At 49.5% G+C, this 26410-nt stretch overlaps 2 protein-coding genes across 13 annotated transcripts in view; one reads left to right on the plus strand and one right to left on the minus strand.

Annotated features, from left to right (window-relative positions):
• Window positions 1–12723, plus strand: part of WBP1L (WW domain binding protein 1 like) — a 76723-nt gene extending 64000 nt beyond the window's left edge. For all 12 annotated transcript variants that reach the window (XM_049696845.1, XM_049696851.1, XM_049696839.1 and 9 more), the window contains 2 exons: window positions 7490–7651; window positions 9061–12723. In XM_049696845.1, the coding sequence (XP_049552802.1) occupies window positions 7490–7651; window positions 9061–9797 (899 nt within the window). In that variant the 3' untranslated portion in view covers window positions 9798–12723. The remainder of the gene's footprint in view (window positions 1–7489; window positions 7652–9060) is intronic.
• A 6526-nt stretch (window positions 12724–19249) lies between these two features.
• On the minus strand, window positions 19250–24824 carry LOC101283719 (steroid 17-alpha-hydroxylase/17,20 lyase). Its single transcript, XM_004265906.3, has 8 exons — window positions 24484–24824; window positions 22880–23018; window positions 22446–22675; window positions 21768–21854; window positions 21163–21378; window positions 20670–20839; window positions 20066–20169; window positions 19250–19559 (listed from the first exon to the last, which is right to left on the minus strand). The coding sequence occupies exons 1-8, from the start codon at window positions 24778–24780 to the stop codon at window positions 19273–19275; spliced, it is 1530 nt and encodes a 509-aa protein (XP_004265954.1). The 5' UTR covers window positions 24781–24824; the 3' UTR covers window positions 19250–19272.
• Window positions 24825–26410: the final 1586 nt, after the last annotated feature.

Raw genomic sequence — 26410 nt, forward strand, 5'->3', positions numbered from 1 at the left:
CTATTGAGATGATCATATGGTTTTTCTCCTTCAATTTGTTAATATGGTGTATCACGTTGATTGATTTGCGTATATTGAAGAATCCTTGCATTCCTGGAATAAACCCCACTTGATCATGGTGTATGATCCGTTTAATGTGCTGTTGGATTCTGTTTGCTAGTATTTTGTTGAGGATCTTTGCATCTATGTTCATCAGTGATATTGGCCTGTAGTTTTCTTTCTTTGTGACATCCTTGTCTGGTTTTGGTATCAGGGTGATGGTGGCCTCGTAGAATGAGTTGGGGAGTGTTCCTCCCTCTGCTATATTTTGGAAGAGTCTGAGAAGGATAGGTGATAGCTCTTCTCTAAATGTTTGATAGAATTCGCCTGTGAAGCCATCTGGTCCTGGGCTTTTGCTTGTTGGAAGATTTTTAATCACAGTTTCAATTTCAGTGCTTGTGATTGGTCTGTTCATATTTTCTATTTCTTCCTGATTCAGTCTTGGCAGGTTGTGCCTTTCTAAGAATTTGTCCATTTCTTCCAGGTTGTCCATTTTATTGGCATAGAGTTGCTTGTAGTAATCTCTCATGATCTTTTGTATTTCTGCAGTGTCAGTTGTTAACTTCTCCTTTTTCATTTCTAATTCTATTGATTTGAGTCTTCTCCCTTTTTTTCTTGATGAGTCTGGCTAATGGTTTATCAATTTTGTTTATCCTTTCAAAGAACCAGCTTTTAGTTTTATTGATCTTTGCTATCGTTTCCTTCATTTCTTTTTCATTTATTTCTGATCTGATTTTTATGATTTCTTTCCTCCTGCTAACTTTGGGGTTTTTTTGTTCTTCTTTCTCTAATTGCTTTAGGTGCAAGGTTAGGTTGTTTTTTCGAGATGTTTCCTGTTTCTTAAGGTAAGATTGTATTGCTATAAACTTCCCTCTTAGAACTGCTTTTGCTGCATCCCATAGATTTTGAGTCGTCGTGTCTCCATTGTCATTTGTTTCTAGGTATTTTTTGATTTCCTCTTTGATTTCTTCAGTGATCACTTCGTTCTTAAGTAGTGTATTGTTTAGCCTCCATGTGTTTGTATTTTTTACAGATCTTTTCCTGTAATTGATATCTAGCCTCATAGCGTTGTGGTCGGAAAAGATACTTGATACAATTTCAATTTTCTTAAATTTACCAAGGCTTGATTTGTGACCCAAGATATGATCTATCCTGGAGAATGTTCCATGAGCACTTGAGAAAAATGTGTATTCTGTTGTTTTTGGATGGAATGTCCTATAAATATCAATTAACTCCATCTTGTTTAACGTATCATTTAAAGCTTGTGTTTCCTTATTTATTTGCATTTTGGATGATCTGTCCATTGGTGAAAGTGGGGTGTTAAAGTCCCCTACTATGAATGTGTTACTGTCGATTTCCCCTTTTACGTTTGTCAGTATTTGCCTTATGTATTGAGGTGCACCTATGTTGGGTGCATAAATATTTACAATTGTTATATCTTCCTCTTGGATCGATCCCTTGATCATTATGTAGTGTCCTTCTTTGTCTCTTCTAATAGTCTTTGTTTTAAAGTCTATTTTGTCTGATATGAGAATTGCTACTGCAGCTTTCTTTTGGTTTCCATTTGCATGAAATACCTTTTTCCATCCCCTTACTTTCAGTCTGTATGTGTCTCTAGGTCTGAAGTGGGTCTCTTGTAGACAGCAAATATATGGGTCTTGTTTTTGTATCCATTCAGCCAATCTGTGTCTTTTGGTGGGAGCATTTAGTCCATTTACATTTAAGGTAATTATCGATATGTGTGTTCCCATTCCCATTTTCTTAATTGTTTTGGGTTCGTTATTGTAGGTCTTTTCCTTCTTTTGTGTTTCTTGCCTAGAGAAGTTCCTTTAGCAGTTGTTGTAGAGCTGGTTTGGTGGTGCTGAACTCTCTCAGCTTTTGCTTGTCTGTAAAGGTTTTAATTTCTCCATCAAATCTGAATGAGATCCTTGCTGGGTAGAGTAATCTTGGTTGCAGGTTTTTCTCCTTCAACACTTTCAATATGTCCTGCCACTCCCTTCTGGCTTGCAGAGTTTCTGCTGAAAGATCAGCTGTTAACCTTTTGGGGATTCCCTTGTGTGTTATGTGTTGTTTTTCCCTTGCTGCTTTTAATATGTTTTCTTTGTATTTAACTTTTGACAGTTTGATTAATATGTGTCTTGGCGTATTTCTCCTTGGATTTATCCTGTATGGGACTCTCTGTGCTTCCTGGACTTGATTAACTATTTCCTTTCCCATATTAGGGAAGTTTTCAACTATAATCTCTTCAAATATTTTCTCAGTCCCTTTCTTTTTCTCTTCTTCTTCTGGAACCCCTATAATTCGAATGTTGGTGCGTTTAATGTTGTCCCAGAGGTCTCTGAGACTGTCCTCAGTTCTTTTCATTCTTTTTTCTTTATTCTGCTCTGCAGTAGTTATTTCCACTATTTTATCTTCCAGGTCACTTATCCGTTCTTCTGCCTCAGTTATTCTGCTATTGATCCCATCTAGAGTACTTTTAATTTCATTTATCGTGTTGTTCATCGTTGCTTGTTTCATCTTTAGTTCTTCTAGGTCCTTGTTAACTGATTCTTGCATTTTGTCCATTCTATTGTCCATTCTATCTCCAAGATTTCGGATCAACCTTACTATCATTATTCTGAATTCTTTTTCAGGTAGACTGCCTATTTCCTCTTCATTTGTTAGGCCTGGTGGGTTTTTATCTTGCTCCTTCATCTGCTGTGTGTTTTTCTGTCTTTTCATTTTGCTTATCTTACTGTGTTTGGGGTCTCCTTTTTTGCAGGCTGAAGGTTCGTAGTTCCTGTTGTTTTTTGTCAGTCCCCAGTGGCCAAGGTTGGTTCAGTGGGTTGTGTAGGCTTCCTGGTGGAGGGTACTAGTGCCTGTGTTCTGGTGGATGAGGCTGGATCTTGTCTTTCTGGTGGGCAGGTCCACGTCTGGTGGTGTGTTTTGGGGTGTCTGTAGACTTATTATGATTTTGGGCAGCCTCTCTGCTAATGGTTGGGGTTGTGTTCCTGTCTTGCTAGTTGTTTGGCATAGGATGTCCAGCACTGTAGCTTGCTGGTCGTTGAGTGAAGCTGGGTGCTGGCGTTGAGATGGAGATCTCTCGGAGATTTTTGCTGTTTGATATTATGTGCAGCTGGGAGGCCTCTTGTGGACCAGTGTCCTGAAGTTGGCTCTCCCACCTCAGAGGCACAGCCCTGACTCCTGGCTGCAGCACCAAGAGCCTTTCATCCACAGGGCTCCTTAATTTGGGATGATTCGTTGTCTATTCAGGTATTCCACAGATGCAGGGTATATCAAGTTGATTGTGGAGCTTTAATCCGCTGCTTCTGAGGTTGCTGGGAGAGATTTCCCTTTCTCTTCTTTGTTCTCACAGTTCCCAGGGGCTCAGCTTTGGATTTGGCCCTGCCTGTGCGTGTAGGTCGCCGGAGGGCGTCTGTTCTTTGCTCAGACAGGATGGGGTTAAAGGAGCCGCTGATTCGGAGGCTCTGGCTCACTCAGGCCGGGGGGGTAGGGAGGGTCACGGAGTGTGGGGCGGGCCTGCGGCAGAGGCCGGCGTGACGTTGCAGCCTGAGGCGCGCCGTGCGTTTTCCCGGGGAAGTTGTCCCTGGATCCCGGGACCCTGGCAGTGGCGGGCTGCACAGGCTCCCCGGAAGAGCGTGTGGCTAGTGACCTGTGTTCGCACACAGGCCTCCTGGTGGCGGCAGCAGCGGCCTTAGCGTCTCTTGTCTGTCTCTGGGCTCCGCACTTTTAGCCGCGGCTCGCGCCCGTCCCTGGAGCTCTCTCAAGCAGCACTCTTAATCCCCTCTCCTCGTGCCCCAGGAAACAAAGAGGGACGTAAAAGTCTCTTGCCTCTTCGGCAGGTCCAGACTTTTCCCCGGACTCTCTCCCGGCTAGCCGCGGCGCACTAACGCCCTGCAGGCTGTGTTCACGCCGCCAACCTCAGTCCTCTCCCGGAGCTCCGACCGAAGCCCGAGCCTCAGCTCCCAGTCCCGCCCACCCCGGCGGGCGAGCAGACAAGCCTCTCGGCTGGTGAGTGCCGGTCGGCCCGATCCTCTGCGCTGGAATCTGTCCGCTTTGCCCTCCGCACCCCTGTTGCTGTGCTCTCCTCCGCGGCTCCCAAGCTCCCCCACTCCGCCTCCCGAAGTCTCCACCCGCGAAGGGGCTTCCTAGTGTGTGGACACTTTTCCTCCTTCACAGCTCTCTCCCGCTGGTGCAGGACCCGTCCCTATCCTTTTGTCTCTGTTTAGTTTTTTCTTTTGCCCTAACCAGGTACGTGGGGGGTTCCTTGCCTTTTGGGAGGTCTGAGGTCTTCTGCCAGCGTTCAGTAGGTGCTCCGTAGGAGTTGTTCCACGCGTAGATGTATTTCTGGTGTATCTGTGGGGAGGAAGGTGATCTCTGCGTCTTACTCTTCCGCCATCTTCCCGGAAGTCCTACTTTTGTTTTTATTTCCATTTCTCTAGGAGGTGGGTCAAAAAGGACCTTGCTGTGATTTATGTCATAGAGTGTTCTGCCTATGTTTTCCTCTAAGAGTTTGATAGTTTCTGGCCTTACATTTAGGTCTTTAATCCATTTTGAGCTTATTTTTGTGTATGGTGTTAGGGAGTGATCTAATCTCATACTTTTACATGTAGCTGTCCAGTTTTCCCAGCACCACTTATTGAATAGGCTGTCCTTTCTCCACTGTACATTTCTGCCTCCTTTGTCAAAGATAAGGTGACCATATGTGCGTGGGTTTATCTCTGGGCTTTCTATCCTGTTCCATTGATCTATCTTTCTGTTTTTGTGCCAGTACCATACCGTCTTGATAACTGTAGCTTTGTAGTATAGTCTGAAGTCTGGGAGCCTGATTCCTCCAGTTCCTTCTTTCGTTCTCAAGATTGCTTTGGCTATTCGGGGTCTTTTGTGTTTCCATACAAATTGCAAAATTTTTTGTTCTAGTTCTGTGAAAAATGCCAGTGGTAGTTTCATAGGGATTGCATTGAATCTGTAGATTGCTTTGGGTAGTAGAGTCATTTTCACAATGTTGATTCTTCCAATCCAAGAACATGGTATATCTCTCCATCTATTTGTATCATCTTTAATTTCTTTCATCAGTGTCTTATAATTTTCTGCATACAGGTCTTTTGTCTCCTTAGGTAGGTTTATTCCTAGATATTTTATTCTTTTTGTTGCAATGGTAAATGGGAGTGTTTTCTTGATTTCACTTTCAGATTTTTCATCCTTAGTGTATAGGAATGCCAGAGATTTCTGTGCATTAATTTTGTATCCTGCCACTTTACCAAATTCATTGATTAGCTCTAGTAGTTTTCTGGTAGCATCTTTAGGGTTCTCTATGTATAGTATCATGTCATCTGCAAACAGTGACAGCTTTACTTCTTCTTTTCCGATTTGGATTCCTTTTATTTCCTTTTCTTCTCTGATTGCTGTGGCTAAACCTTCCAAAACTATGTTGAATAAGAGTGGTGAGAGTGGGCAACCTTGTCTTGTTCCTGATCTTAGTGGAAATGCTTTCAGTTTTTCACCATTGAGGATGATGTTTGCTGTGGGCTTGTCATATATGGCCTTTATTATGTTGAGGAAAGTTCCCTCTATGCCTACTTTCTGCAGGGTTTTTATCATAAATGGGTGTTGAATTTTGTCAAAAGCTTTCTCTGCATCTATTGAGATGATCATATGGTTTTTCTCCTTCAGTTTGTTAATATGGTTTATCACATTGATAGATTTGCGTATATTGAAGAATCCTTGCATTCCTGAAATAAACCCCACTTGATCATGGTGTATGATCCTTTTAATGTGCTGTTGGATTCTGTTTGCTAGTATTTGTTGAGGATTTTTGCATCTATGTTCATCAGTGATATTGGCCTGTAGTTTTCTTTCTTTGTGACATCCTTGTCTGGTTTTGGTATCAAGCCAGATTATTTTTTTATTGAGAAAAAATATTCTTTTTTGTTTCAAAGAAGTACATGTTCATCTTATCGGCAATAAGCAAAGAACAAGAGCTGGTACCAGAAAATCTTCTGTCCTATTGTCCAGGAATAACCTCATGACTAACTTTCTGATCATCCCTCTGGACATTTATATATACTTTTTTCTTAAGCAAAAATTGGGGTCATATTTTATGCTGTTTCGTAATCTTTTATTTTCATTTAATATTAGAAACATCTTTATATGTCAAATATAGTATTCTGTGAATAATTTTTTAATGATTCATATCATTTCATTGTATGAAGACATTCCCAGAGGAATTTTAAAACCTATTCAGAAATATGTTAATTTTTTTAAAGCCAGCAAAAATAAAATTAGTCACAGATATTTTTAAGTTTTAACTTACTTTGTTTCCAGTTTTATAATTTGAAAGAAGAAAAATAATTGGGAGAAGAAAATTAAAATTTCTTCTCATAATCCCATGACTTAAAATGTCACTATTTTTTCCTTCCAGTCTTTTTTTCTCTGTCTCTATATTTTTTAAAGCAAAATTGCTCATTCATTAAAAAAAAAATTAGAAGCCTTTTCTGTATACATGTGAAGATTGGAGAGGGGGTCTTATACTGCAGTTTGCCAGGGTTCTCTGAGTATGATCCAAGAGAACACAGTGGGAAATGAGAAGAAACAATCTGCCTGGGGAAGAGGGCAGTAGGCTTCTCCCCTGCTCCTTTACCCCTCTCTGGAGCCAGGAGGAAGAAGGGGAGGCCGCTGATGGTCCCGAGTCTAATGCAGCTGCAGGCCAAAGCGAGGTGGGAGTGGATTGTTTGTGATGGTGGGAGATGGAATTGTACCGGATTATGGCAAGAGCAGAGGAAGTTGTTTACACTCTCCAGGGAAGAAATGGGCCTGAGGAAATTAGAATTTTTCCACCTCTCACTTCAGTGACTCTTGTATGATGGAGGCGACATGGTAGAGAAAAAAATTTTATCAGGTAGCCCCTCCAAGGCCCCCGGCAATCACTCATCTGCTGAGATGTGGGGATTCTGAGGGGCTCTTCGCTCTTCGTGGGGAGCCTGGGAGCTGTCCTTGTGGGCCTGAGCAGGGCTGGAGTGGGGAGGTGGGCACCAAGAGAGGCTGAAGCATTTTCTCAGAGATCTCTTAAGATAGGAAGGGCACGTTGTCCTAAAAGGTAAGCATACTTAATGCCCCCCAAACCTAAAATATGGGAGGACCAGCAGTGCTGCACAGATGCCTTGGCATTCTGCCCTTCCCCCAGGAGCCCTGGAGGCGCCCCGGAGTGGGTGACCTCTTTTTCGGTCACCATTCTTACATTTCTGCCCTCTTCCGCCCCACGTGTCTTTCACTCTGGTACAAACATGAAAATTGATCACAGGTTCTAAATGTAACTTCACCAGGCAAGGGCCAACAGTGCCAGCTTCGACCAGGTGCGCAATGTCCACGGGCCTCCTTGTGCCGAGAGCAGCCCCTCCAGCTGGCATTCATGGTGTGCCCACTCCTCTCTGTCTCGCCTCCCTGCCCCCAGGGTTCTGGCTCGTGTGGACCATCATCATTATCCTGAGTTGCTGCTGCGTGTGCCACCACCGCCGAGCCAAGCACCGCCTTCAGGCCCAACAGCGGCAACATGAAATCAACCTGATCGCCTACCGGGAAGCCCACAATTACTCAGCGCTGCCATTTTATTTCAGTACGTACACCAAACCCCACCCTTGGGGCCCAGGACACATAGACTGTGGGCACAGGGGGTTGGCCTCCTTGTCCCGCACAGAGCAGGGTCTCACAAGTGTGGGAACAAGGGGGTGCGCACCTTTAGCGCCAAGGAGCCAGTGCTGTGGATGCAGCCCCTGGCAGCCACTGGGCCGTTCCAATCCACGCCAGCCGGGTTCTGACTACATCTCTGCTCCTTTAGTTTAGGCAGATTTTTTTAGACAGGTGGTTGTATGGTGTATGTTGTGAATGAATTGAGATTTAGAGGTCAGTGGCCTGAAATCCCCCCATTTTGCTTCCTGCCATGTGATATGCCTTAGCAGAGGCTGCTACAAAAGGGGCAGCGGTGGGGGGTAGCATTGGGACTTCCTGAGAACCAAAAAACTCAGTGACCCACTGAAGGGTACACTCACCTGACTTCCCTGGGGTTCCTTTTTTTTTTTTTTTTTTTTTTGCCATGCTGTGGGATCTTAGTTCCCTGATCAGAGATTGAACCCGGGCCCTTGTCAGTGAGAACGCCAAGTCCTAACCACTGGGCCGCCAGGGAAGCCCCTCCCTGGGGTTCCTTACACTGATCTCTCGAGTGGTCGGTGGAGGCCCAGAAGTACAGCCTGTCCAAAGCCATTCTGCTGTGTGTTCTACAGACTAAAGCAGTCATAAATTTTGATTTCCACACCTAGAAGAGTTAAGTGCTTAGCACAGTGCCTGGCATATAGTAAGTGCTCAATAAATGCTAGCAATTACTGTTATAATTAGGTCATCTGTGCCTCAAAGCAAAAGATAACTCCCCTGGCATGTTCTTAACAAGCCTTGATGACAGGCCCCTCACCCTTTACCCGCTTTCGATGCGAATCAGGATGAGGTTTGGTGTGTATTTCCAGACCACCTCCTGCCACACTAGGGTGAGAGGCAACACAGTTTTCCAGCCTCCCAGAAAAAGGCTCTCTTCATGATATACATCTGGAAAGTCTTAACTTAGGGTCCCTGACCCTGAGGCCTATGGGATGCAGATGGAGGACACAGTCTGAGCTAGAAACATGAGACTTCCGTGCATGTGGAAAACAGGTCGCTTCCAGACAGAACTCTCTTGGCCATTCACCACATTTGCTGAACCCTCTGCCTTAACTCCAGACAAGCAGAAGTCCTTGCCTGTGAAGCAGCTTTAGGGGCTCTCAGATTTCCAGAAGCTACAATCTGTCACTCCCAATCTGCCCCCCTTTCTCTGCACAGTTGTTCACAGCCCTGTGCCCCACCTGTACCTGAGAGCTGTAGCTGTCCCTCGGTGGGTATGCTGGGGGTGGGACGAGACATATGCTTAGTGTGAGCCTGCAGTCTGTCCTAGAACAATTGCCAGTGCAGTAATTTCTCCTCCCTACCTCCCCATTTTAGGGTTTTTGCCAAACTATTTACTACCTCCTTATGAGGAAGTGGTGAACCGACCTCCAACTCCTCCCCCACCATACAGTGCCTTCCAGCTCCAGCAGCAGCTGCCTGCACAGTGTGGCCCTACAGGCGGCAGCCCCCCGAGCGCCGACCCCACCAGGGGCTCCCAGGGGGCTCAGAGCAGCCCCTTGTCCGGGCCTAGCAGAAGCAGCACGCGACCCCCGAGCATCGCTGACCCTGAGCCCTCCGACGTGCCAGCAGACCCAGCAGCCACCAAAGCCCCCGGGATGGAGCCCAGCGGCTCTGTGGCCGGCCTGGGGGAGGTGGACCCTGGGGCCTTCCTGGACAAGGATTCCGAATGTAAGGAGGAGCTGCTGAAAGAGTACAGCTCCGAGCAGGGCGGCGCCCTCCCTGACAGCAAAGACAAGACGCCCGGCAGACGTCGCCGCTTCACAGGTGACTCGGGCATCGAGGTGTGTGTGTGCAACCGGGGCCACCATGATGACGACCTCAAAGAGTTCAACGCGCTCATCGACGATGCTCTGGACGGGCCCCTGGACTTCTGCGACAGCTGCCACGTGCGGCCCCCTGGCGACGAGGAGGAAGGGCTCTGCCAGCCCTCCGAGGAGCAGGCCCGGGAGCCCGGGCACCCTCACCTGCCGCGGCTGCCTGCCTGCCTGCTGCTGAACACCATCAACGAGCAGGACTCCCCAAACTCCCAGAGCAGCAGCTCCCCAAGCTAGAGCAGGCCCTGCCTGCGCCCGAGAACTTGGCGACGCAACCAGGGTAGGGGAGAACCATGAGAGAAGCATTAAGTGACTGTGTTCCTTTTTTTTTTCCCTCTGCTCCTGCGTTTTCCTGCATCTCCAGGTACAGTTTGGGGTGTGGGTGCCTCGCCTCCCATAGATACAGTGTCACGGAGGGCTGAGAAGTTGTCCTGTGACTCATTCCTCATACCCCACCCCGTCCCCCTTTACCTCTTTTCAAGTCACGTGTCACTACCTGCTTGGGTCAGAGAGATGTGCGTTTCAGAAGCCCCCGAGGAGGGGATGAGACTGTGCCCTGAGGTGACTCTTGGTGATGGAGTGGATTCATGTTCTGGTGTGAGTTGATGAGAACCTTGCTGCGTCTCAGTCTGAGAGAGGTGGCAGGTCTCAGCCCTGGATGAAGCCCCAGTGGTCGGGATTGTCGCCCCTCGCTGCCAGTGTCTCCGGAGCCGGAATTGGGCTCCTCCTGTGGGAAGATGAGAGCTGACCGGCGGTTGCGTGGCGGGTTGGTAAAGGGCTTGTGCTCTCAAATTCCAGGTGACGAGATCGAGGTGGCACGATGCATCCTGGAGGGGCCCCTTCCCAGCAGGTCCTGGCTGGCCGCAGACTGGTTCTAGTGTGGAAGATTATACCTGCCTTCTCTTTGGTTTTTTTCTTTAAAAAAAAAAAACAACAGAAGTGAGCTGAAAATAAGAACTTGACCAGTGGGCAGGCAAGAATTCTGTTTTGGAAAAGGAAAATTTGTGGCTTTTTCCCAACTTGGCCTTCAAAGAGTCCTGGCTGCAGTTGAGCCAGAAGGAGATGTTTTGTGTGCAGGCTTGGGTGGGGGCTATCTCTGGAACTTCTGCGGGTGAGCAGAAGGCCCTGCGCTGTGGCAGTGGATAGAGGTGCAGCTTTCCGCATCTCTGCCCTTTTGATCTGTGCCCACAGGTGATCAGTACCCTCCCCCATCCCAAGTACACGTCTGCCGGCCTTCACGTCTCACTGTTCTCTATGAACAAATGAGGAGGCTGTGGGACCTGAGAAAGGGCGGTCCCGCAGCCTGACTCTCACACAGTATTTTCTCTTGATTCTGAGTAAGTTGTTTTGTTTATTTGTTTGTTTTTTCAAACTGACCATTTGGAAAAAATGCCTTGGTTATCTGTGGTTTTCGTGCCCTTTCCCTGCTCCACCCCGCCTTGAGTGGGGTAACTAATTTTTGTAGCCTATGTCAAGTGTCTAAGTGGCCCAGGTAGGAGGGCGAAGGCAGCCATCCTGAAGGACCACAGGATCCTTATTATTGTAGTTTGGCTTCAAAAACCAGTTGAGCTTTGATAGGAATAATCTGAATGGAGAAAGCAAACTGCTGAAACTAACATTCCCCGTCCAGCCCTGTTCATATGAAGAGTTTGGTTCTTCCCCCACTCTTGAACAATGACATTCAGACTAGGCATTGATGTTATGGTAAGAAAGGAAGGTATATATATGTATATATATGAATACACACGTATATATGTGTATGTGTGTGTATATATGTATATATATACACACACACACACGAAATAGACAAACCCAAGGCTGTGAGGTGAACGAGTGTCTGAGTTTGGAGTCCACAAAACCAAAATCCATGTTGAACAAAGTGCAGTCCGTATACAGTGACTTTTTGGATAACCTGTGTGTGTCTGTCCGTCGTGTGTGAGCCCCCAGCCCTGTTTTCCTGTGAATACACTTTGAACGGCAGCCACTCTGCTCACGTTACCCACACGTTTGGAGCAGGCGCAGCCCTCTCAAGGTAATTTATTTTACGCATTTACTGTTTACTGAGCAAATGTCTGACTGTGCACTTGGGTGTACTCAGCAGCGCTGTCGGCGGCAGTCCCCACGTTTGCCAGAGATACTGTGCTCCAAGTAGAGGTTTTACTCTACCCATCACTGCAATTTGCACATTGCTCCGTGGACACTCAGAGGCCTGTGTTCTGCTCCCTGTAAACGGAAACGTGCTCTGAGCCTGTCTGCCTCCCTCGGCTGCTCCTGGCCCTCGGCCTCAGCCCCCGGGGGTGTCCACAACCAATCGGGACAGAAGGCCAGGGTGGAACCTCAGACAGAAGCTGGACTGGATCTTCAGTGTCAAGCTCGGACTGGCTGTGGCCCAGACGTCAGCCCTGCCCAGAATTGCCAGGAGGGTTTGGCGGCCACCACAGTGCCATAGGGCTTACCTCCCTGTGCTGAGGTCCAGCACGTGGCCGATGTGTGGCGAGAGTGGGCAGAAGTGTGCCACAGCCCTCAGATGCCTTTCCTGCCACCTTTTGGTTTTTGTTTTTTGTTTTCGTCTCAAACAACTCACTGAAGTGTCTCAAAGGAGATCAAGTTTTACCAAAATGAACCCTGCTTGAGTTAACTGGTCGAAGGGATGGATTCTGGCCCTCTCAGGATTCCTTCTCCAGTCAGAGTGGGGAACTGGTCCACGTGTTTACTGCTGGGTTCACTGCAGCATCCAACCCAAAAGGCACGAGAAGAAGAAAACGCAACGGGTGGAGCTGGGCTTGAGTCCAGCGTCACAGTCTGGCCCCTGCTACACGAGGCTGCCCTGCGTGACGAAAGGCGGAAGTAGGGAGCTGAAGGACTCGGGAGGGGGCCGGGGAGATGTGAGGGAGTCTGGTGTTCCAGGTGAACGAGAAGAAAGGGGTTGGTCGAGGGTTTGGTGCTACAGTCGGAAGATTTGCAAATGCTAACACATTCCCCTGTGAGGCACATCACCTTTTGTCAGTTATTGTGAATATGTGTATTTTAAGCAATAAGATTCAGCTGGTCAGACTTTTCTGGGCAGTCTCGGTGACGCATTTCCTGTGCTGTGATTGTTCTGAAGACGGAGTGGCTCTAACCACTGTGAGAAGCCCAAATAAAATCGATCCCCGAAACTCGACTGCTCTTTTTCCTTGCAGCGCTTGTTCCTTTTTCCTCCTCCTCAGACTTCAGGGAGTCACACCTCGAGATTCCTCACTGCAAGTGCTCTTCCCTTCTTCCCACAGAGGCTGAGAGAAGTTGAGGACAGGCTCCTGGGCTGAGGGCAAGCTGGGTAATGGCTGCCGAGGGCACTCTCTGTCCTGAGGCATTTCCACCCAAACACTCTCTCTCCCAAGAGGATATTTCTGAGTACTTTGTAAAGTCCCACAGACAGGTTAAAATCAGAGCCCCCAAAACAGAAACAAGTTTTGTCAGAGACTCCAAAGCTAAGACATGACATTTTAAAGGAAGCAAGCCCTCCTGGAGATCTCTTATTCATAAGATAGAATTGTGGATGGGCACTTGGCCTTGGAACTTAACACACGAAGTACTTGTTTTGGAGTCCCCTCTTTGTGCCCAGTACTGTGCTGGATGCTGAGGAGAATGTGGAAGAAATGTGTAAGACAAGGCCCCTGCCCTCTAGAAGTTAAATTATAGTGGAGAGGACAAAACAAACTCATGTGAAATAGCTAACCGGCAGTGTGAGGCAGGTTGAGACGAAGTGAGCAGTACTGTTTCAGAGAAGCTTGAGGAGTCGGGGGTGGCAGTGTAGGGCTTGCATTCTAGGCAGGCGCCTCAGAACTGATTTTTACGTGATGTGGGAGCCAACGGTGTGCCAACATCTGCCATCGTGGGCCCGTGAGCCTTTCCTAAGACTCATTGTCATTTTAGCCTCTGCTTAAGACTGTTCTCTTAGCACTTTGAGTCAGGTGTTAGGTCCCCGCTCCAAGGCTGTGGGAAGGAACAGCCTTCTGCCTCTACCCAGGAAGCGGAAACCCCACCCAGCAAGACTTCTCTTTGGGCCACGTGCAGGTGGGCAAAGCAGAATGATGAGCATCCTCAGAACCCTTCCGTGAGGAGTTCTTGCCTCCCCAGGTGGAGTGCTCACTGATGGGCCAGGGGACGCTGGCAGAAAGCATTGTCTTCTCTAGCCCTTGGGTTTGCCCAGCAGTCAGCCCTGTGGTGTCTGAGAGTCCAGTGTAAGCCAGGCGTGCGCCCACCCCCGTCTGACCCGGGGCCAGAGGACACAGCCGCAGCCCTTCAGTGACTCCAGTGGGATGGTTTCTGCCTAGTTCCTTCTAAACTGTTGGGCTCCTCTAGGCAACCCCAGGGGAGCCATATTAGCATCTAGAAAGACAGTTCTAAAGGACAGTTCTGTTCTAAAGCCACAGGAAAGAACTGGTAGAGTACCTCATTCTTACCTTCTTTAAGCTAATGTCTGAGTGGCACAAAAACAAAATGGTACAACTCTTACAAGCTGCATACCAGAGGCTGTATGTGTACGTTTACTGCCTAGGTCTGAGGGCCCACCTCAAGCTCCTGAGTCACTGAGTTCCTGATTTCTCTAACAAGGTACAGCATTTGCTGTCTCTACTGCCCTAGGTGACCAGGAGGTGGAGACAGTACCAATGCCTTGAAGCACGAACAGTAGCTTTGATGAACAGGAATTTCAAGAAACTCCCCCTCCTCCAGTTTCCTCTATTTTCAGCCAGGGGGCAAAAACTGGCTGAAAGGTTTAACTCAGGAGAAGGAGCAGGAAGTGGGTTTGGCTGACTGTTGACTGAACCTTCTGGAGACCTGAAGTTGCTGGGAAGGGTAGTGGGTCTTGGGAGGTGTTTGGGATGCAGTTTGCATCTGGGACAGGTGGCTGGCCTTAGAGCTGAGCATTTATGGAGCACCTACTGTGTGCCAAGTGTTGGGGATGCAAATATGCCTTAGACCTGGCCCCTCTTTAGAAGAGCTAATAATGCTCTAGTGAGGAAGAATGAACAGTTTTAGTAGCACATGGTAAATACCATGAAGCATGTGTGTACAGGATGCTGTGGAAGAGAATGTAGCCCACCTGGGGGTTCAGGGCAGCCTTCCTGGAGCAGGGACTGCTAAACTGAGCTTGCCAGGTGGAGAAAGGTGTAAAGGGAATTCCAGGCAAACGTTCGATTGGCAGATTATTGAGTGCCTACTGTGTGAGAAGCACAAAAAAGCGTAGGATGCCTAAAACGGGAGAGTGCGGTGTCATGTCTAAATCTGTGAGCAATTTAATCCCTCTAGGTAACTGCATTCTGGGAGGTGACAGGAGATGAAGCTGGAGAGGTAAGCTGGTAATAAAAAGATTTTAATTTGTCCTTATTTTATTTATTGACTGTTTATATAACACCAGGTCTCGTATAAGCATCTTACCTACGTTTTCTCATTTTAGCCTCAAAGCAGCCCTCTGAAGTATGGACTGTAATTATTCCCGCTTTATTAATGGGGATGAAGCATTCAGAGGAGTTAATTAACTAGTCCAAGGTCACACAGCTGGTGGAGCTGTGGTAGAACCAAGGATTAAAACCCACATCTGTTGACTCCAAAGCCCATGCAATTAACTAGCTGGCCAGACTAGTGAAGAGTTGTACTGTTGGTGCTCACAAGCCCCGTGAAGAGCTTTTCATTTCTTTTCAAAGGTGAGAGGGAACCAGAGAAGGGTACGCTGAGCCAGGGGAGTAACGTGGTGGCAGGTAAAGCAGACACTGTTTTCTCAGGAGCTGTTGTGCTTTATCCCCTCTTCACCCCTCTCCCCTTGCCTCGTCATGAGCCCCCCAGAGGCCCTGCACCCAGCCAGCTGTTACCTACCAGAGCCCCTCAGTGCTGAAATGGGAGGTGGTACCTGCTTCAGATCAGTGCTAACCTCCACAGCGAGGGTGTAACCCCTTGGAAACATTGTAAAATAATGAGTAATTTGGACCTTCTTTGTGTCTTTTCCTTGCAAGAGTGTTTTGCTCTTCCTCAGAGGAGACTTTTTAAAAAAGAGTTTTTGTGGCTTGTGAGGGGGAGAAGAGGATTTTTGCTTGATCTGAAGTTTCTCCTCACTGTATAACCTGCTCCTCACCACAGTTTAACCTTCCACTGCATGTCTTCTCACCAAGAAGTCTCAAGAAACCCAATCCCACTGGAAAATGTTACAAAGCACCCTGGTGTTGGAACCCTGAAAAATTTGTCTTTGGGGTCTCCACCCACTTCCCAGCTGCCAGCCTGCCCTGGCTCCGGAGAGAAAGAGGGGACAACCGGCAGGGCCATCTGGAGCTGCAAGAGGGGCATCCCTGGTGGTACTGTCCTGCAGATGGACCCATCCGGATATACCTGCTCTCCTTCCTGACCAAGCTGGTGGCCTTTGGGAGGTTTGTGTAAAACCCTTATAGAGGGACTTATTTTGTGGGTCTGGATATAGGCAATGATAATAAAGCCAGTATTTATCAAGGCACTGAACACAACATATAGGTCCATATTTTGTTCTCAGCAATGCTCTGGGTTGGTGGTGCTATTTCTACACACATCTCAGCCACCCATATTACAGATGAGAAAACCGAGGTTTGAGAAGGCTAAGTAAGTTGCCTACGCTCACTCCGTCTGTAAATGACAGAAAGAAAGAAAACTTGCTCCCGCAGCCTGACCTCTCATCTTCTGTAACTCCCAACAGTGTGGAACTCTCCTGCTCACACAGCCCTTTCTACTTTTCATCCTCACCAGAACCTCAGATGATGGCAGCACAGGTGGTAAGTTACCCCACTTTACAAATGAGAAGCTAGCAGTGAGCTTAAGATCCAGAGCTAGGAAACTGGGGAGCCTGGGGCCCAGAACCTGGGGCCTCCTCCTGCAGGCCTCTCCCCACCCCCCCTCTAGCCTCTGTGATTGGGTTCCTGTCCTGAGATGGGTGTTTATCCCTCTGAGCATGACTGGAGAGAGGGCTCCTCATTTGCTGCAGGCTTTGTGGCCACCAGAGGCCAACCAGAACATTCATGGTGGGAGTGTTTACACCACAGTGATCAGCAAACACTACAAATCAAGGCTGTTCCCTACCACCAGCACCAGAGAACTGGTTCAATATTTATTTACCATTACACCATTGCCCTGGTTGAGGGCATTCTGAGGCTCAAAAGGTGACTCTGGGATCTTGATGAAGACCTTTCAGCATTGCCAAAGATCTGGAATTCCTTCTGCATAAGGAGTTAGAGTTCTTTTACCACTGGACCAATTAGCCAAGTGATTTAGAGCATGTGACTCACTCCTCTTGTGTGTGTAACCTACTTGTCAGGTTGATGTGCAGCCAAAAGAACACAAGAGGGCTCAGTCTTGAATTCCAGAGATGCAGGGGTGGCAGCATCCCTGGGGGTCACCACACCCATTTGCAGCCCAGGCAGCTGCTCAGGCACATGTGCGATTCCACACCAATGAACAGAAGCTGAGGGCTAAAAGGATTTAGGTCGGTGGGAAAAGGCCTTCCAGGCAGGGGAAGGGCAGTTTGGGCAGGCGTCAGAGTTCACGAGGTCATTTCCTGAAAGGATGCTCAGCTTTGTACTCTCCCCAGCCAGACACTCGGGCCCTTCTGCACAGACGCGGAAGACCTGTGAGAGAGCACGCTGGCTCCTCATCCTGCATCCCTGAAATCCCGGGTTCTGGTCCCAGCCCTGCTGCTAGGCTGCTGGGTGACTTAGGGCAAGTCACCCCACACACACCTGCCCCCAGTGGCCCTCAGGTTTCTCATCTTCAAAATGAAGGGTTAGCCTCTCATTTCCCTGCCATTCAATGGTCTGAATCAAGGAGAGTGGATGTTTCCTTCCCAGTTACACTCATGCACTGCTTCTACAGGGGATGTTGTTTATCTCTTCCCCACTAGTCCGCAAAATGCCTTTCAGATTCTGAGCAAATTTGGAGAAAGTAACTCTCCTCCAGCCGGCCAGCTCCCCTCTGCTCTGAGCTGAGGGTAGCTTGGCTCTAGACCAGCGAGCAGCTGGTGGGGACAGAGGAACCCGGGAGAAGGAGGGAGCCACCTCCAGTTTAACCCCTTTCTCATCAGCTCACTGTGGTGGCAGCATCTCTCTAGGCTCCCCATCACGGAGGCTGGGCTCAGCCACAGCTCCCCACCGACTCCTCTGGGCTCTTTAGCAAGGCCTTAGGGTCACGGGCCAGTGAAGGCCAGCACTGAGTTGGGGGGCATTGGGGAATGGTCGACTACCCCTGGATTAGCAAAGCTCTTTGAAGGAAGAAGAGGCTGCTGTGGTGGAAAGCTTTGGCCCTCCCTCCTTGCGGGGGCTCCCTTGATTTCTTCTCCCTGGAACTTGGCCAGGCGGAGTCTCAGGCTTGCCCTGTCGGCCCGTCCAGAGCCCTCCTCCAGTCAGAAGCGAAGGACCAGGTCGCTGATGATCTGACCCTGGTCTGGCTGGCGCCAGGGAGCTGGGGTTGAGGCCTCTTCTATTCTAAAGGGCAAGGGTCAGTTTCTCCCAGGGCGTCTCAGGACACCTTTCATTTGCGGACTGGCCAGCGGCCAAGGTTTAAAGATGTCGGTTTTAAGGTTTGAAGAAGTCGGGGCTCCATTTTCTAGTGAGGCATTTACAGACTTCCTGGGGTTTGGGCGTGGGGGGCAGGGGCAGAGCCTGAGCACTTGAGCGGGAGGCTGCCGTGAAAGCCCTTTCCTGGCGGTGTTTACCCCAGTACAGAATGAGGAAAAGGAGACCTACCAGTCTTTGGGGACCAAGACGAGAGGAATGGGTAGTTGTGGGTTGAGTTTATGGATTATAGACACTTCCCCAAAGCCAAAGCTTTGAGATACATGCAGCGATGAGTGGATCAAAGCAAACATGATCTGCTTTGCTTTCAAAATGTAAACTCAATCCCACCACTTCTTGCCATCTCCACTGCTGTCGCCAGGGTCTAAGCCACCAGCATCCTTCTGTCCGGGACCAGCACAACCTCCTCCCCAGGGCCCCCACTTTCATCCCTCTGCAGACCAGTGTCTACTCAGCAACTCGAATGATCTTTTAAAAATATTAACCAGACCTTTCCACTTGAATATGTAAACCCTCCTGTGACTTTCTCTCATACTTGGAATAGAAACCCAAACTCCTTCCTGCTACTTAGAAAGGCTCCATGGGACCTGACCCTGCCTGCAGTCTGACCTCATCAGGGACCACTCTTCCCTTCATTGGCTCTGCTCTAGACTGAATGACCTCTCCTACCTCGAGAACTGCTCACCTGCTGCTCCCTCAGCATGGGACACCTTCCCCCCGCCATCTTCACGCCTTCCCCAATCAGTCATTCACAGTGGCCGCCCCCACCTCTGCCATTCCCCTCATATCACCAGCACCTAGTATAATTGACTCCAAAGCACTTATGAGTCTCTGAAATGCTCATTTGTCAGCCCTCACTAGAATGTAAGCTTCATGTAAGACCAGGGAGCCTGAGGGTCCAGGGACAGTGAGTGAGTGGTACATAGTAGGTGCTCAATAAAATACTCTCTGAAAGAATGAGTGAACAAACAAATGAATGAACTGCTCAGGGACCTTCTGAAAAAAAAACCACAACTGTTTATGCACAGCACTGCCAGGGCTGCAGGCTGGAAAAGAAGGCAGAGTGGGTGGGGAGGAGGGAGGAATGGTTGGTGAAGGTGGGGGAGCTCCTCTAATTCCGTGCTGTGGGGTCACACAGGGCGGAGTCACGAGGTGCTACCCTCGGCCTGGGCTTCCTTCCAGGCCTGGCGCACCTTGATCTTCACTTTGAAAGGATCGATCTGTAAGACTAAACCGGGGTTGCCCTCCAGAGAGGGTAGCTTCCCATCATCCGGGATCTCCAGGTCGAACCTCTGCAGCAACCAGGTCATGAAGAGGAAGAGCTCCTGGCGGGCTAGCATCTCACCTATGCAGGAGCGGGGTCCTGCTCCGAAGGGCAAGTAGCTTAACGATGGCGAGATGAGCTTGGTCCCCGTGGGGTCCAAGAAGCGCTCTGTGGACATGGGGAGGTGTCAGTCAGGGCCCAGGGCAGGAGTAAGCAGAGGAGGGGGGGCAACATGGTCCTGCCCAGGGGACCCCACCCTGAGAAGGTGGACCACCTTACTTGGGGGAGGGGGGCCCAGTCTGAGGAGAGATACAGCCCTGCTCTCTGGTAGCCCTTAATCACACAGAGGAGATGGACTATTCAGGACAGATGGAAAGAAGGCGTATTAACAGATGCAAATGCCACCATCCTAGGGGAGAGGGGGCTGACTTCATGGGAGACATATGCCTAGAGGGCTTCTTAGAGGAGGAGATCTGCAGTTGGTGGAAGGAGAAGGTGGGAACCCAGCTGTGAAGAATCTGGCTAAGTCTAGCATAGGATGGGGGTGTCAACAGGTCCACGTAGTTGGAGTCAGGAGTTTGCTAGTGGCAAGCTCAGCAGAGGGGAAGTGGTGCTGGAAAGGTGGGCACAGAGGTGGCTGTGTGGCCAGGGAGCAGGACAGAACAGGGACTCACCGGGCATGAACAGGTCGGGCCGGTGCCACTCCTTCTCACTGTGATGCAGTGCCCACAAATTGACCACAACATCTGTGCCCTTGTCAATGGTAAGGTCACCAATGCTGCCCCAGGGAGGGAGAGGAAAAGAGGGTCTGGAATATTGCCCTTCCCCACCTGCTCAGCCCCAAGCCTCTGTGGTCCCCCACTTTGGGGAAAAGAGCCCTTTATTCCCTCATGTCCACTCCCTCATCTTTTCCTCAGCTTCTACCAGGTGGACTATGAATCCAGCCCTCTCCTCCTGACACGCACTTATGTATCAACACTTGGGGCCCACAGGTATGCATGTTGAGCTGGTGCCTGTGAGTATGTATGTGTGTTGCAGCTATTGCATTGGGTAGGAGCATCCCACACCACATGTCTCCACGTGGCAGCAGGCAGCTTCTGAGGGAGGTCAGGTAGATCTGTGGATTAGTCAGTGGGTGTCAGTGGGTGGTAGACACATTGGTCAATAGGGTCATGGGTAGGATGAGTGGTAGTCAGTGGTTGACTGTAGCCAACTGGGGGTGTGGGGTGATGGAGGAGGGACCAGGTGGGCTGGATGTTACTGGGAGGGAAGGCACACCTGGAGTCAACGATAGCCTTGTGGGGGATGAGCGTGGGGGACACAGGCCGGATTCGAAGCACCTCTCGGATGGTGGCCTCCAGCAGGACAAGGCGGTTCCGGTCACTGATAGTTGGTGTGCGATTGAAACCTATATTCTGGTCGACATCATCCTGGATCCTCTTCTTCAACTGAGGGCCAGAACAGGGTGGATATTACCAGGGTGTTTAAGCCCAGGAGAAGCAAGGGCTTAGAAGAATCCTACTGTCACATCCAGAAGAACTGGCCCAGACCCTTCCCAGTGATGGCTCTGCGAGCCCAGGCTTCGTTTCCAGAAGACGGGGCAGTTCCACCCAAGGGCCAGAGCCAACCACTGCTTGGGTAAGGGGTGCGGCAGCCCATTCATCCTGCAAAGAAGTCCTGAGGGTATAGTCTCTTCCTCCCTCTCTGGAGCAGAGGTGAGTCAGGCTGGGGTCAAGAGTGGTTGGGAAGGCTGGGGTAGGGAGAAGCTCACTGGAGGATAATGTAGCAGGAAGGCCACAATCCACTTTATCACAGAGGTGGTGGTTTCCACGCCGGCCCCGAAGATGTCCCCTATGGTGGTGAGCATGTGTCTGTCTGAAAGCAGCTTTGAATCCTGGTCTGGTCCAGCATTGTTATTGTCTGCGTTCATCTTGGCTTGGATCAGTATGTCCAGCAAGTTAGTGATGGAGTCACTGGTGAAGTTCTCCTGGTTGGGTGAGATTGGGAGAGTGATGAGGAAGAAACCCCATCTGCAACCCCTGCCATACTCTCACCCCAGACTGTAGATACAAAGGCTTCTCTCCCTTGGAAGTGAGGGAGTGGAGTGAGGCTAGTCAGGACCCATGAGCTTGTGGAAGTAGGAGGAAGCGCTAGGCCCTCTTTAAATTTGGGGGGTAGACAAGTCCCTTCTAGGATCCTCTTCAATTCCTCACTTCTCCACGCCTATTCATTAGTTGAGTCAGTTTTTATTGAGCACTTACTATAAGCCAGGCTCTCTGCTAGGTGCAGGAGATCCTACAGTGTCCAAAATGGACCCAACCCTGCTCTCATGATGCTTTCCACCTAACTCATCATCTCTTCTGCTCCATCACCTACCTTACTTTTTTCAAGGATTTCACTCAGCAATTCGTTTCGCATTCGAACACAACTCTTTATCTTTTCCAGGGCTTTGCTGGGGAAAATCTGCAAAGTAGAAATGTCAAATCCTATCTTTCTGACTCTGGAGAGTTCCCACTCTAACCCCAAACTTCAGCCAGAATGGAAGGCAGGATACGGACCCAGAATGGGACCATCAGTGACAACTAGGACAATTCCAAACAAGGGAGAAGGGAGTCACCTCCACGTCCCCTTCCCCATTCAATCAAACATCCAGCACTGATTGAGGGTTTACCCAGTAGTAAGATAGACTTGAGTCTCAAGCCTTGGTTAAGTTCCTTAACTTCTTGAAGCCTGTATTCTCAACTGTATGGGGATAATAAAACCCACTTCCAAGGGAAATGCATGATTAATGCTTGTGGAGTGCTGGTACTGGCACATGGCAATTGGTGAATAAACGAGAGCCATTATCATGAGTATTCAAATGCATAATTTAAAAGCTAAACCGATTTCTGTAGAGGAGCAGCAAGGTTTTAAGAGTCAGAGGAGGTAGAGGTCACTGTGGCTGAGGTCAGAAAAAAAAGGTGGGTCTGGAGCTGAACTGAAAGAGGAAAGAAGAACTGGGGGTGCTGTCAGGGTCTGCTGAGATCTGACAGTGGGGCCCGGCCTCATCCTCACCTTAAACCCAGGGAATATGTCTGACAAAATCTCCTTGCCCTGAGCCTCCAGGATGCCATCATTGAACTTGTATATGGCCTTCAGGGCAGGATCCTCATTCTTGAAGGAGAAGTTGAAGCAGATAAAGCTGATTATGTTGGTCACCGCCAGAGAGAGATGCTCCGACAAATTTATGGACTCTCCATGCCGGGTGGCCAGGGAGTCGCAGAGTAAACTGACTTCCCGATTAACTGAGGGGAGAGAGGGGCATGAGGGTGGGGAATTGAGCCGCCCGTCACCCCCTCTCTACCAGTTCCATCTTAGTCAAGGACAGAGAGCAGATGTCCAGTAGATGGCAGCGGTAGCCAAGAAAATGCTAGATGGAATCATCCAGAACCCTCTCCCCTCCCAAACCTCTTCTCCCTCCAGCAGCCCAGGGCTGGCTGGGCACTCACTGATCTTCTCTAGCTTCAGGTTGCCATCCTTGAACAGGGCAAAGGCGTTCTGTGCCAACTTCCGATGCAGCTGCCAGACGGCACCATGGTCGGCGAAGGCGATGCCCTTTTGGTTGTCTGACAGGATGTCTAGAGTCAACTTTGGAAAGCAGGAAAGGACATAGGAATCAGACACCATCCACCAGTCCTAGCCCTGGGGAAGAAGGCAGGTACCTGCCGTTGCGCCTCCGTGTGGGACCTCCCTGCTCCACTCCGTCATGACTGTAAGGCCTTGGTAGGACAGAACCTATGACCTCACACTCCCAACTCCATCAGAGAGACAGAGCGAGGAGAAAAAGAACACTGAATTAGAATGCAGCGGTCCTGGGGTTCAGGTCAGTGACAGGTGACCTCTGAGCCTCTTTTTCTCATCAGATTCTGACCAGGGGAAGGCAGCTGTGGATGGGATGAACTCTCTAAATTGTGCCTGTCCCGGGAACAGGAGCAGAGACCGAGGACAGCCCAAACCCCTGCCTTTCCCTGGGCCCTCTGGGGGCGGAGGCTGCTGAAGGCACAGCAGCTCAGCCGCCCTTAGTTTACCCTTCCATTGCCAGGCTGTGTGCCCACCCCAGGGCCGCATCTGGAGAGTGCAGATTTCTTGTCCACCCAGTCTGGACTTGGGCCAAGCTGCCTCTTCTCAGAGGCACCCCCCAAACCATAAAGCTCCCAAACCTCCCCTCTTCTATCCCCTGACCTGCAAACCCCATCTGACTGGCCTCCTCCTTCCTCTTTGCTCTGGAGAGAAGAGCTCAGCAGAGTTGGAAGGGGGATAGTTGGCCCGCAGACCTGGCTGACTGGTCCAAGGTAAAAAGAGTCAACCCTTGGTCTGATCAAAGATGAGCAGCCAGGGGGCCTTGCCCGGGATGTTCAAGGGAGTTCTCAGCAGCCGGGTGCTGCAGTGGGGGGCTGGCAGTGTTGCTGGATGGTTAACTCCCACTCCCCTCTGCCCCCCAGGAGCAAAACAGAAAGTTCAATAGGCTGGCTCATCAGCATCCTCCCTCAAAGTGCTCCCATGGGTCAGTTCCCTGCGGCTGGAGCAGCTGGAGAAAGCTCCAGGAATACAGCAATCCCAGCCCTCCAAGAGCCAGGGTTTTTCTCCCTCACAACTTTGCACGGAGGACAGCAATCACTCCCCCGCTTTTCCATGTGAAGAACAGCACTCATCAAGGCTGTTTATTGAGCACTTCCTGCACTGGGCACTGGGCTAAGTGCTCTATATGCACTCTCTCAGTTCATTATGGAAGTCTAAGCTCAGAGAGATCATCATCCAGTTCACGGGCGAGATGACTGTTTTAAGGGCTCCCTGACGCCCTCAAACCACCACTCCCACCCCACCCCACCTCCTGGGAAGCCCAGAAAATGAAATCTTCCTTTAATTCTTCCTGCCTAGTTTAGAGACTGGATGGGGTCCAAGGGGTCACTTCCCACCCACAGCCCCGGCAGTCTGTTTTTGGAAGAATCAGAGGTTGTTGGAGCTGGAAGTGTCATTCCAGGCATGGCCTTGCCTGGAGAACTGAACATCCCCAGGGAGTGGTGAGAGAAGAGGGATGATAGGTACTGCTTACCACTTTGGACCGCCCGGAGAATTCCTTGCCCTTCTTGAGAAGCACCTCCCTGGCCAGCTGGTAGTGGCCAATCATCACAGTAGTCTTGGAACCCAGACGAAAGGAATAGATGGGGCCATATTTTTCCTGCAGCTTGAAGAAGTTCACGTGCTGGTGGCCACGTCTGGGGAGGAACGGCAGGCTGCCCACCAGGGGCAGGGATGGGAGGCTCTTGGGGTATTTGGCACCAGAGCCCGTGGTCTTGGGCCAAAATAAATAGGCGAGGGTGAGCAGCAAGAGAGCCAAGAGCACCCACATGGTGGCCGGGTGGCGGCAGGCAGGACAAACAGCTGTGGAGTGGCGTCAGCCACTTTAGGGTGCAAGGAGGCCTTTTTAAGGGCTGCCCTGATCTTCACCTTGACTTTATGTTATTGCTCGCCTTGTGGAAGTTTATCCTGGAGCACAGCCAGGCCCGATCCCTCTCCTAGAATGGGGAGAGGAGTGGAGGCCTTCTTCAAGAGCTGGCTCGACTCCAGGGCAAACCCCTAGGGGAGGGGCTAGGTAAGGGGTGGACAGCCGGTCCCTCTCCCTCGCTCCCTGTCCATCAGTGTCTCCAGAGTGCGCCAGAAGCAAATGATATCTAGGTCAGGAGTCAAGGCTTGGGATTTTCCATGCTGTAAAATCACAATCAATGCATAGCTGACACTGTCAGGACTGTTATGACCAGCAGGGATTGTCAAAGCTATTCAATCTTACCATGTAACAGCTGGGGAAAGTGAGGCCTTGGAAGATCAGGCTTGTATAAGGTCACACAGATGGTGATGACAAGAATCCAGCCCTCCTGGCTCCCGGTTGGCTGCTTTTTCTAGGGAGAGTAAAACTCTTGGATTGAGAGCATGGGCCCTAGAGTCAGAAAGGTTTGGGCTCAAATTCTAGCTTGACCACTTTCTAGCTATACGACTTTAAAAAAAAAAGTTTTATTATGTTAAAATATACATAACATAAAATTTATCATTTTAAGTGTACAATTTCGTAGCATTGAATATACTCACAATGTTGTACAGCCATCACCACTATCTACTTCTAAAACTGTTTTCATCACCCCAAACAGAAGGTGTACCAATGAAGCAATAACTCCCCTTTTCCCCCTCCCCTCAGCCCCTGGTAACCTCTAATCTAACTTGTCTCTATGAATTATGCCTATTGCACGTAAGTGGAATCATATAACATTTGGTCTTTTGTGACTGGCTTATTTCACTTAGCATAATGTGTTCGAGGTTCATGTGCTTTGTAGCATATATCAGAACTTCATTCTTTTTTATGACTGAATAATATTCTATTATATGGCTATACCACATTTTGTTGGTCCATTAGTCATGGACACTTTGGTTGTTTCCACCTTTGGCTACTGTGAATAATGCTGCTATGGACATGGGTGTACAACAGGGGTCCTCAACCCCCTGTTAGGAACCGGGCCGCACAGCAGGAGATGAGTGGCGGGCAAGTGAGCAAAGCTTCATCTGCCGCTCCCCATCGCTCCCCATCGCTCACATTACTGCCTGACCCATCCCCTCACCACCCCGCCGTCTGTGGAAAAATTGTCTCCCACGAAAGCAGTTCCTGCTGCCAAAAAGGTTGGGGACCGCTGGTGTACAAGTATCTGTTTGGGTCCCTGTTTTCAATTTTGGGGGGTATATACCTAGGAGTGGAATTGCTGGGTCATATAGCAATTTTATGGTTACTTAGCTGTTCAAAATTTCAGTTTCCTCCTCTATAATGGGGATAAGAATGGAATGTACTTATTTTTTATTTTATTTTATTTTTTTTTTTTGTGGTACACGGGCCTCTCACTGTTGTGGCCTCTCCCGTTGAGGAGCACAGGCTCCGGACTTGCAGGCTCAGCGGCCATGGCTCACGGGCCCAGCCACTCTGCGGCATGTGGGATCTT

The sequence above is a fragment of the Orcinus orca genome, chromosome 14 (genome assembly GCF_937001465.1).
Source record: "Orcinus orca chromosome 14, mOrcOrc1.1, whole genome shotgun sequence".
Lineage (NCBI taxonomy): Eukaryota > Metazoa > Chordata > Mammalia > Artiodactyla > Delphinidae > Orcinus > Orcinus orca.